The sequence below is a fragment of the Xenopus tropicalis genome, chromosome 1 (genome assembly GCF_000004195.4).
Source record: "Xenopus tropicalis strain Nigerian chromosome 1, UCB_Xtro_10.0, whole genome shotgun sequence".
Lineage (NCBI taxonomy): Eukaryota > Metazoa > Chordata > Amphibia > Anura > Pipidae > Xenopus > Xenopus tropicalis.
Window position 1 is genome coordinate 9,729,782 of NC_030677.2, and position 11,211 is coordinate 9,740,992.

The following is an 11,211-nucleotide window of genomic DNA, read 5'->3' on the forward strand; positions in this document are numbered from 1 at the left end:
TTTCTGAGCTACAGTAAAGGGTCCCTGCAGGAAAGACCCCCATCTGTGCCTTTCAAGGTTACAAGAAGCCCCCCAGCCCTAAGCTGCTCAGTCACAGAAAGAGGTGCCAAAGGCAGAGCTGCCGGTACTAATAAAGCTGTGTGGGTAAGTAGTGTGTATGTATAAGTGTAACTAGGCTGAAGCCACATGGAGCCCTGGTTAGAGAATGTGAGTGGGAAGCTGTGGGGCTTTATAAGTTCCCGGCCGGCAATAACTCTACTGGTGTCTTTTGTTTTGGGCTCTTCCCCTTCTGTAGGTTTTTGTTCAGCTCTGTATCACTGTGTGAGGCTCCCTGAAACCCTGCTGGCAGTAATAATCTGCTGCATCTTCTGCTTGGAACCTGGTGATCTTCAGAGTATAATCAGTTCCAGAGCCGCTGCCGCTGAACCAGTCTGGGGTCCCTGTGTGTCGGTAGGTGGCCCAATAGGTCAGCGGCTTTGGTGCCTGCCCGGATTTCTGTTGGTACCATTGTAACCTGTAGTAGGGGCCTGCCAATAGGTTGGTAGTAGCTTTACATGTGAGGGTGACAGTTTCTCCCGGTGACACAGAGACATAATCTGGGGACTGAGTCAGCACAATCTGCCCATAGGAACCTGGGGATTGGGAAATAAATGAAAATATTATAAATGTTCATCATTACTTAGCAGTTTATGTGTAGAAGATACACAGGATACATGGGGGTTCCTCTCACCGTGGGAACAAATATAGCGTTCTAGCTTGTACTATTGTGGCTGATATATTGGCAGTAAAATGTCAAAATGAGTTTCCTTCTCATTTAAACTATTACTTTGAAATGTTCTCATATAGAAATAAAGAAAATCCCATTTTTAATATAACACAGGCATTGTGTGGAAATATAAGTGTAAAGTAAAAAATGAGTTTTCACATCTTTATCTCAGGTTTATGTCGACTGTAACTGTACAACCTGCAGTCTCTGTGACGTTATTTTTGGTCTGTGCCGAGCCCCCCCCTACTGAGAATATCCTGCCCCGCTCTGTAGCTTTATAGCGTATCCTGCAAATAACTCCCTGGCACAGTAACAGGGGGGTTTTTGTTCAGCTCTGTATCACTGTGTGACCCACTGTAACCCTGCTGGCAGTAATAATCTGCTGCATCTTCTGCTTCCATTCTGCTGATTGTAAGGGTGAAATCAGTTCCAGAACCGCTGCCGCTGATCCGCTCTGGGGTCCCTGTGTGTCGGGTACTTGCCGCATAGATCAGCAGCTTTGGTGCCTGCCCTGATTTCTGTTGGTACCAGGCTATGGCATAGCCAACACTGCTACTGGCTTTACATGTGAAGGTGACAGTTTCTCCCGGTGACACAGAGACATAATCTGGGGACTGAGTCAGCACAATCTGCCCATAGGAACCTGAGGATAATAAATACACAGTAAGTCTATATAGCTGTAAAGCAGTGGGCAAATGTGTGTATGTGAGTGCTGCTATAAGTACCTGTAAGAGAGAGAGAGAAGAGAGCGCAGAGGCCAAGCAGTAAGTATCTCCCCATACTGACAGTAGGAGCAGTGCAGGGGCAGATCCCTGAGACTGAGTCACATAGGAAATAGAACATTTATAGCCCCTTATATCTACAGGCAACTCACCCACAGTTTGTGTATGCAAAGTCACATAAGGAATGAAAGTGTCTGGGTTACACAGGGGCAATTTACTGCAAAGCTGCACTTACTTACAGGCACCTACTGTGAGGCCACTGGGACCAACACCAAAGGGGGTTGGGGAGCAACATGTTGCCCCTGAGCCGCTGGTTGGGGATCCCTGTTCTGGCTGCTAAATGATTCTGGTTTTTGAATTCAATTGGGAGTAACAACATCACATTTGGGAATAATATCAGTTTGTAGGTTGATATTAGGGGAGTAGTCAGCAATCTACTGTTATGCATAAAGTATATACATAATATTGTATGTAGGATGTTCATAATAACAAAGCAAAAGCCCAGTAATAGTCCAGTTTAGGGGCACCCAGGGGATTCACAGCTGTTTATGGTTTAGTTCTTGAGAAGTACAATGACCCAGACGGGTACTCACCGTAGCGTATTTACAGGTTAGGGACACAGGGCCCTTACACAGGGATTTAGGGGAGTGCTTCTCAGTCTGTGGGGCTGTTCCCCCCTTGGGCCCAGACTCCCGGCCAATCATTTGTTAGGGTGAATGTTTATTTACTGTTATGGAAATAACAAAACCATGTGACCATTATTTAAACATGTCTGTAACAGTGGGGGCTTAGAAAGGGGCACGGGGATTTTAGGCCCCTTAATCCCACCTGCCAGATGGTTGGGGGTACAAATCCATCTCAGTATTGAGATTTCCCATCAATTCTAAAGATAGGTGTAACGTACCGCCCAACATTGACCGCGCCCATTTTATGACCACACCCTAAAAGCCACTCCCATTTTATACATTTTAACTTTAAGCTACAAGTCTCAGTTCCCCCAAGAGACCTGTTTAGCTATTTAGTTACAATTGTATCTAAGTGCAGGTATAGCTTGTTGAGTTTCTGGACTCTCTGCCAAAAGCTACTTGTTTAATTAAGTTTGTGAAACATTGTATCTTTTTTAGCATTCAGTGCAACCCTGGCTTTTGGTCGGGTAGAGCACAAAGCCCTTTAGATTGGCTCTGATAATAAGTGTAGGATTTTCCATGTATAGTAAATCTTTTATACAGGAAATCTGTTTCGGGTTGGCATTAAACAGAGTCTTAAAGGGGACCTGTCACCCTAAAAAATAATTCCAAATCTTTTTCTATCATTTTAGTTGAGCAAAATAAACTTTACTTACACTATAAAAACCATTTCATTTTTTTCCCTTCAGTCTTGGAATTTACAGTCACAGCCAGCAGGGCGGCGCCATTTTGTGATCACTGTTATTAAGGCAAAGCTTTGTATCCCCCCAAAATCTTATGCATTTGCCATCGGGGGGATATCTAGGAAGGGCTGAAGGGAAAGTTAAAGTAACTGTCATTAAGAATCTGAGCTGACAATCATATATATGCCGAAGGCATAGGGGCGGGGCAGGCAGTATATGATTGACAGCTCAGAATGTTAAATACATTTATAACATGTATTCGCCTTTATATACATATAAAAGGAAGAAATGTATTATATTGGTATTTCATCTGTGGAGAAACAGATAATATTCTCTATGGTGACACCTTGTGGCCAGTTTTGAGTATAACAGAAGAATCACATTTCGGACCATTTAAGGCACAACAAAATGCTATTGGAAAGAGGGACAGCTTCAGAGCCTCATTATAGCACAGATACAAGTCTATGGACTCACATAGTGTCTGCTGTATGGGATCCGGACCACTAGAGGTAGAAACCCTAAGCACTTTGTTACTGCCCATGCTACTCTCCATAGTGGTGCATTTCTATTCTTCTTACTCTGCATTAAACCTGCCAAATCCATTTGCTCTGCATCTGTATTGTGAGTATTACTGCATATCCCTGTGGATCAATTGTCTTGGACAATAAAACCAGTTCTGTTTATGATTGCTGCAAGAACCTTCTGGCGTCCATTCTTTACTTTACTTCTACATTTAAACAGTTAAAAAGAGGTTTATATCGTGTACATGATGATCCCATAGGAACATTGTTGGGAAATATTTGAATACCTATTTCTAAATCCCTCTCTAGGAATGTAAATAGTATCCCAGTTCAGTTTAATTAATCTCAGATTAATGAATCCCCATGGAAACAGTGGGCTGAGTAACGGGAGAAAGATAATGGACATGATCAGGGTGAACTGTGACACATTGAGCACAAACTGTCAGATAGGGCAGGAGCATCCTGGGGGGGAAATTGGCTCAGTTCCATCTTCGTTACATACAGTACCTCTACAGGAACTGCTGTTTGTCTCTTTATGCTGCAGTATTTTCATTTACTTTTGTGTTTATCTATTGTGTATATAGTCCAGGGGCACTTCTACCATAGGCCCATGAGGGTCCCAATGTTACCGGGGAGCCAAAAAGCCACTCCTGGTAACTTTAAGAGGAGAATTTCTGTTTTTTTAAATCAGAAATGTGTCTCTGCTAGTGGAGAGAGGATATTTCTTAATAAGTGAGTGAATGAGAGAATGAGTGAATTTTTTACTATCTTCATTGGAGAAAGGATTATATTATTAATGTTTATTTGCGTTGCACAATGACAGAGGAACCAGTAGCGGCTCCATCCTCTCCATTCACTGCATTTATATCCCCGCACCCAATCCCAAGTCCAACTGCCCAGCAATACTACATGGCAAGGGGAGCAACTCATTTGGGATCTCCACCTCCCATTCATTTAATATTACAGACTACTAACCTAGTATTACATAAGTAGATGAGACTGTTCCAAGGGGAAACAAAACCAACTGAAGAAGCAGAAAACAAAGAGAACAATAAAAGGCTTTAAAGCAGAGGTTTACTGGTTTACTTATTGGGAATATGTTGGGCAGACTTTTTGGGAACCCTGGTGTCGGAAGTGGTTACTTGTACTGCTTACCAGTTTAGCAGTATAAAACTATTAAGACCCCCCACACACTCCCTACACCTGGTGCTGTGTTTGATGTGAATCCCTATAACTCAGGACTAATTAGTCTGTGCTTCTGTGTATTCATTCCTACTCCCCAATTGCATATTTTAGAGGGAATTGTTCTGTATAAACTTTGTATTCAAAAAAAGATGAGAATTTTACTGGGTCTTCAACCTACTGGGGTTTCTTTTGCTTCTTCAGTGATTCTCTTGCATTGCCTTTGGGCACTGACTACCCTTATTTAATATATTGGGCACATCTCCAAATTTGAGGGGGTGATGGATTGGAATCAGTGGTTGGCAATAAAGCTTTCACCTTTCATTTCTTATAGAAAAGAACCCAATAAATAAAGCCCATTAAATACAGCACTCTGTATATCAGCCTGGCACATTCAGCCATAGAATCAGCCCTGTAGGAGGGATTCCCTTCCCCTTGGGGGTAACAGCATCTTTATAGCCCAAAGGCTATAGCAAGTCAATATGGTGCAGCCGGGGCACCCGCAGGGGCATCAGTCAGTGGGTGGGGGCACTTGCTTGTTTACCTCCATAAATACTGTGATGAAGTTGTTATGATCTTCTTATTAATGTGACCCGTGACTCCTGCTTAGTTCCAGCATGTGACACATGATTTGACACAAATACATCTTTGTTTTACCCACCCAGGACCATAAGGCTTTGCAGTTTCAATGTACAGCTGTGATACCCCTGTGCCCCCCCTACTGAGAATATCCTGCCCCGCTCTGTAGCTTTATATCATGCAAATAACTCCCTGGCACAGTAACAGGGGGGTTTTTGTTCAGCTCTGTATCACTGTGTGAGAGGGTACTGAGCATACTGCTGGCAGTAATAAACTGCTGCATCTTCTGCTTCCATTCTGCTAATTGTAAGGCTGTAATCTGTGTAACCTGATCCAGTCCCACTGCCGCTGATCCGCTCTGGGGTCCCTGTGTGTCGGGTGAATGCATTATAGATCAGCAGCTTTGGTGCCTGCCCTGATTTCTGTTGGTACCAGGCTAATGCATTGCCAACACTGCTACTGGCTTTACATGTGAAGGTGACAGTTTCTCCCGGTGACACAGAGACATAATCTGGGGACTGAGTCAGCACAATCTGCCCATAGGAACCTGAGGATAATAAATACACAGTAAGTCTATATAGCTGTAAAGCAGTGGGCAAATGTGTGTATGTGAGTGCTGCTATAAGTACCTGTAAGAGAGAGAGAGAAGAGAGCGCAGAGGCCAAGCAGTAAGTATCTCCCCATACTGACAGTAGGAGCAGTGCAGGGGCAGATCCCTGAGACTGAGTCACATAGGAAATAGAACATTTATAGCCCCTTATATCTACAGGCAACTCACCCACAGTTTGTGTATGCAAAGTCACATAAGGAATGAAAGTGTCTGGGTTACACAAGGGATATTACAGCAGGTTCCATGAATGGCTGCTAAACCGTACATACAAGATTACTTGGGCTCTTGGATTTGGCCCTTTGCCACAACATATTATTCACATTTCATTAATTTCAGTTTGTATGTTCTCTCCATTCCCCTCGGATACAGAATCAATAACTTGTAGTACAGTAGAACCCACTGTAAATTCTGGGCAGATATAAAATCTGGGAATAAAGATGCTGCTTGTGGGACTGTTTGTGGGTAAAATCCAAGGATGGAAAATCGGGTTCTACTGTAGGTATCAGATTGCATTATGGAACCCAACCAATTGAATTCCATGCAGGTAAAACTGGCCAAGTCCCTTTTCCGCTGGCGTCGCTGCAACCCCAAAGTCAGTATGATAAACTATAAAGCTATAAACTGTACATTTTTTTTCAGATGGTAAATAAGTGGATAAACACTTTTAGTTCACAAAAAGTTTCTGGAGACTGGAGACCAAAACTGAACGGCATATTCTAGATGGGGCCTTATATCCAGGTTCCTAAAAGTATTATGGGTAATGAACAATCATGGCACATATACCGTATAATGAACCAATAGCAGCTGCTGGGTGAGAGACTCACGGCCGGTCAGTGTCATAGTTCTATTACATATTGTCATTAAATTAACTCTGATTCATAACAAGAATCAGGTCTGTTAGGGGGGATATGTGATTCTCTTGGGAGATTATTTTTTCAGTATCTAAATTTCTACCTTTATTAGGGGTTAAATTGTAGTTCACTAAAATACATTGCAATTTTGCTTCTTTGCAGAGTGTATTTGGCTTTATAAACAGGGAAGGGCTCCGGGGGGGTACGAGGTGCTATAAACCAATAAAGTTTCTTGTTCTATTTTATGTACATTTTGATACTGAACATATTATCCCTGAGGGGCTTTTATATAATCCCAGGATATTCACATGTGAAACAGGATACCGAGTGTACAACAAGCAGTTTATACCCGGCCGGGGCAGGTAATGGTACCAGCAATGAATTTTCCATGAAACCGCACTAGAATTGTGCCGTATGGTCTGTCTTGCTGGGAAAAAACACCACAAACAGTTGTACGAGAAAAAAAAGATTATTATTATTAGATGTCAATGGAAGAGATGATTTAGACAATTTCTGGCCTGAGTAACTGGAAGAAAGGAAATCTAGACAGTATGATACTGATGGGAATGTCACTGCCATCTTTGAAAGAAACATGGGAGCCATTTTTTCCTACAAAGAGCAGTTGTACCATAGTGGGGAGCAGTTTCTGTAACAATATAGGGCAATGTATAAGCTATTTCTTCCCATTGATTCCAATTGTAGTCATTACATTCTCTGTGGTTTTCTGAACTTTTATGTGGAATGAAACAATGCAGTTCACTCATCACCAATTTAACACAAAATTGCAACGGCGACACGGAAATCTCCAAGTTAAGATGGGCACAGACTGATGGACTGTGGCCCAAATCCAATTATTTGCCCCCTGGTTCAACAACTGGAACATGTGGGGTTTATAAACATCCCAATGTGTTCCTCTCCTGATGGAATTTTCCAGCCTTTCCAGTTGGTGTTTCACAGTGCCATGTTAGTAGCCTCTGAATCACTTCCAAAGCCCACACTCTCCTTCCATCCAGTATCCACTTGAAATGCTTAGCAACAATCAAACTTCTTAAATCTTTAAGGAAACATTATAATTTATGAGTTTTTGCCTTGTCAGCCCCTCTTTGGATTTGCCATTAATAGATAAAGGTGCTGAGGCATAAGATTGGGTTCCAGCCTCCCCTTCCCAACACTGCTGAGATCTCAGTGCCGCCAGGGAAGCAATTACCCAGCGCTGAGCGCTACAATATGAAACCATATGCAGAGGGACTCTGAGAGAATTCTCCCTCCCTGCCTATTGGAGAATACTGTGATGGCAAAAGAATTACCGCTTAGATGACAAGGAATCATTCTTTTGTAGGCACGGCCTGAAGGCCAGATATTGTCCCTCCCACTATCCCCCATATCTACAGCTTCCTTCCCTTATGGCATATCATTCTTTTTTGTTTCAATACATTTTCATTCATTTTCCAAAAGTGTTCAGTTTCCTATCCCCCTAATAAGGTTCTTCATTATCCCTCAGTTTTGTGTATAAAGCCAAGCAAAACAGTTCTAGATACATCGTAGTTTTTACAACTGTTGTCATGAAATACTAGATCTTATTATTTACGTGTATAACAAAACAAACTCCCAAACCTTATTACTCAGAAGAAAACATAAAACAAAAGACAGAAGAAAAAGGAAGAAAATTAAGCCTTGGCTTATCATTTTATTGAGTTTTCAGACTCCATAGGCTCGATAGGGGATATATGTGATTATCAGCGCCTTGCACTGGCCAGTAATACTGAATATAGTAGGCAATAGTGTTGGCTTCCCTCCTCATATTTGTGATGCTAAACAGGAATATTACTTTTCACACTTTCTAGACAAAACAACAAATCCAGCTAAGGGAATATCCTGTTCCACCAGAAGGCATCCCAATCCAACCCATCATGTGATTCACTAATGATCATAAATCTTCTTCAGGTGACAGAGTCCATGCAATATGGATATTAATTCATCTGATTTGCATCTGACTATAAAACCCAAATTCGACACCAACATCCTTCTTTTAATCTAACATCTCCCAGTTAAGAATAATGGAGCCAAACCCTACTAAGTTCTATCATCTGCACCAGTTTGACACAAGAGATTTCACTAACAATTTCTTTTCTCCCCAAGCAGATAGTTTGTTCCTAGAACAAGCTGTGAAATACCCGCTGAGAACTCTGTATACGGAATTTGCTTCAGGTACGTTTGACAATCTTTATTAAATATAATTGAGTATTTAGTTCTTTCCTAAATACAAAATAGAGATTTCAAGAGATAAAAAGAGATTTCAGGAGAGCATTATGACAAGATACAGTATAGTTTATAGCATAACTGTTCCTTCAGTAAGGGCAATTTGTACAGGAACTAATAAAGGTACAGTCCTGCCATAGATGGAGGGTAATGAAGATGTAGGAGAGAGTAACTGCTAGATATCTATATATATTTATATGTTCTCTAATGGAAACCTTCTATTGGTAGCCACCCCAACTCCACCGAGTACAGTTAAAGGGGAAATATACCCCATTTTATAACAATAGTTTAATTAAAAGGGCTTGTGCTGAACATACCTTTTGCCTATTTTTTTAATTTTCTATTTTGTGTTTAAATATTTTATACCAAAGAAATACAATCTTGACAAATATGAAAGCGTTTGGTAGCAAAAAAGGTTATTTACAGTCCCCTTGACCAGTGCTCCATGGATCACACAATTATAGTTTGTCAGCATCTCTTCCTCCCCCCAAGGCATCAGAATACTAAGTCCCCCACTTCATCCATATGAGTTCTAGATAAATCCATTTAACCCAAAAGTTACCAATTTTGCCCCACATATATCTCAACTGAAATTGGACGGTTTATTCAAAGGAAAGAAAAAAGTCATATTTTGCTTTTGGGTCCCAATGAGCAAAGCCAAACAAATCAGTAGGTCACTGAGAAGCCTCTGTATAAATAAACCGCTTCCTTCCTCGTTACATCTGTTATCATTAGATACAGAGCAGCTCATCCTACAGAGGATTCACGGGGGGGCTGTTGGTTTGTTTCGGTTTTCTCATTGGGCCCAGGAAGTAGAATGTAAATTTAGTTTCATTTCCCTAATTTTGCTGCAAAGTAATCACAGCAAACCCCTTTGTTTGTTTAGGTTATATCAAAGGTGAAAGCTTGATTGACGTCAGTATTGGACCCCTCATTTTTCCCCTCTTCCCAGTTTTTGAGCACTTCAGAGAAATCACAGTCTTAAAATTTAATGATGACTGCATCAAAGAACTGGACAAATGGAGAACATCCGATCCGGGTGCCTGTGACTGGTCTCATGCAGTCGAGTTCATGGCGGAACTGGAAGGAAACAGGTACAGATGCAGCCAGCAAGTTTCACATTTTGTCTCACTATGTCCAGACACCATTATTTGAGTGTTAAATCCTGCCTCTGGATGGTGCTAGAGAGCAAAGATAAGCAAAATACAATATAAAATGTCATAGACCAAGTGCCACCTGGTGGTGAATTTTGGTATATTTCTTTCCTGTGTTAACTGGAAGAGACATAACGTAACAATGTGGTAATGGAACTTGGCTGCATCTGTAACTTATCTGTTGTGATGGTTACCAGGCTAGAACTAGGGGCAGTCAGTTTCAGCAAAGTTGTAGACACAGTAGAAGCAAAAAGTAAGTAAGTAAGGGTAAAGGCTTCAGTAATAGCAGAGGGTATGTGGGTGCAAGCAGACAGGAGGCCAACCACCATAATAAAAAATATTAAACATTAAAATAATGTTTATTCTGTATTTAGTGCTGTTTGGACACATAAAGAAGAACAGCTAAAAAGAAGAATAAAACACCTACTTAAATGTGATGTTTCAGCAGAAAACCTGGTTGATGAAAGGACGGTTCCAAAGGCAGACTGTCTCCTCACAGCATGGATCCTGGAGACCATTAGCCAAGATGAAACTTCCTACTGTAACAATTTCAAGAAAATGTCAGCTTTGCTAAAATTAGGAGGTCACCTGGTCTTAATTGGAGATATCCAGGGATCCTTTTTCATTGTCAGGGGCCACAAGTATCACATCTTACCCATTGGGGAAGAGTTCTTAAGGAAGACTCTAGAGGATGAAGGTTACTCTATTGTATTCTATAGTGCAGTGGGGAGGAACGCTGAGAAGCAAACAACTAATTATGAGAAGATTGTGTGTATCATAGCCCGCAAAGTAAGGGAAAGATAGAGGGAAATCCTGGGTTACATAGAAACTGAACCCAGAAACCCAGAAACCAGCCTTTAAAGGTGCCCAGGTGGGTTTCCATATTCTTTTATTAAGAAATGAAAAAAATGTATAAGTAAAAAATCCTTCAATAAAATGCAATTTTCACCAAAACATCTTTCATGTTGGCGCTTACTGTATAAAGACTGATAGAGAAATAGTGATACCTGGATATGGGGTCTGAGTCACAAGCCTATGGAACTAAAGGTCCCTATGGAGCGATCCCCGGCCCTACAGGGATTATGGGGTTCCATTTAGTGGTGGGAACTGACTGGCAGTTGCATCTCTGGGAGGCAGAAAGCCTACATTCAATAGGATGAGATGCATGGCATTCCATGGGTAAGTGTGTTGTGCAAAT

The 11,211-nt window shown here is 41.5% G+C and overlaps 1 protein-coding gene across 2 annotated transcripts; it reads left to right on the forward strand.

Annotated features, from left to right (window-relative positions):
* Nucleotides 1-8,263: 8,263 nt before the first annotated feature.
* Nucleotides 8,264-10,967, forward strand: LOC100493148 (nicotinamide N-methyltransferase-like). Of its 2 annotated transcripts, none has more exons than XM_031895226.1 (3): nt 8,264-8,808; nt 9,812-9,953; nt 10,388-10,967. In XM_031895226.1, the coding sequence occupies exons 1-3, from the start codon at nt 8,658-8,660 to the stop codon at nt 10,815-10,817; spliced, it is 723 nt and encodes a 240-aa protein (XP_031751086.1). In that variant the 5' UTR covers nt 8,264-8,657; the 3' UTR covers nt 10,818-10,967. The 2 variants fall into 2 exon arrangements, with proteins under 2 accessions (XP_031751086.1, XP_031751085.1); XM_031895225.1 differs by having other exon boundaries at nt 8,269-8,808; nt 9,746-9,953.
* Nucleotides 10,968-11,211: the final 244 nt, after the last annotated feature.

Excerpts from the sequence above, each read along its gene's own strand:
- LOC100493148 (XM_031895225.1), top strand. The coding sequence starts at position 8,658 with ATGGAGCCAAACCCTACTAAGTTCTATCATCTGCACCAGTTTGACACA. Across the intron at positions 8,809-9,745 it reads GTATACGGAATTTGCTTCAG|GTTATATCAAAGGTGAAAGC; the intron begins GTACGTTTGACA and ends TTGTTTGTTTAG. Across the intron at positions 9,954-10,387 it reads GCGGAACTGGAAGGAAACAG|TGCTGTTTGGACACATAAAG; the intron begins GTACAGATGCAG and ends TTCTGTATTTAG.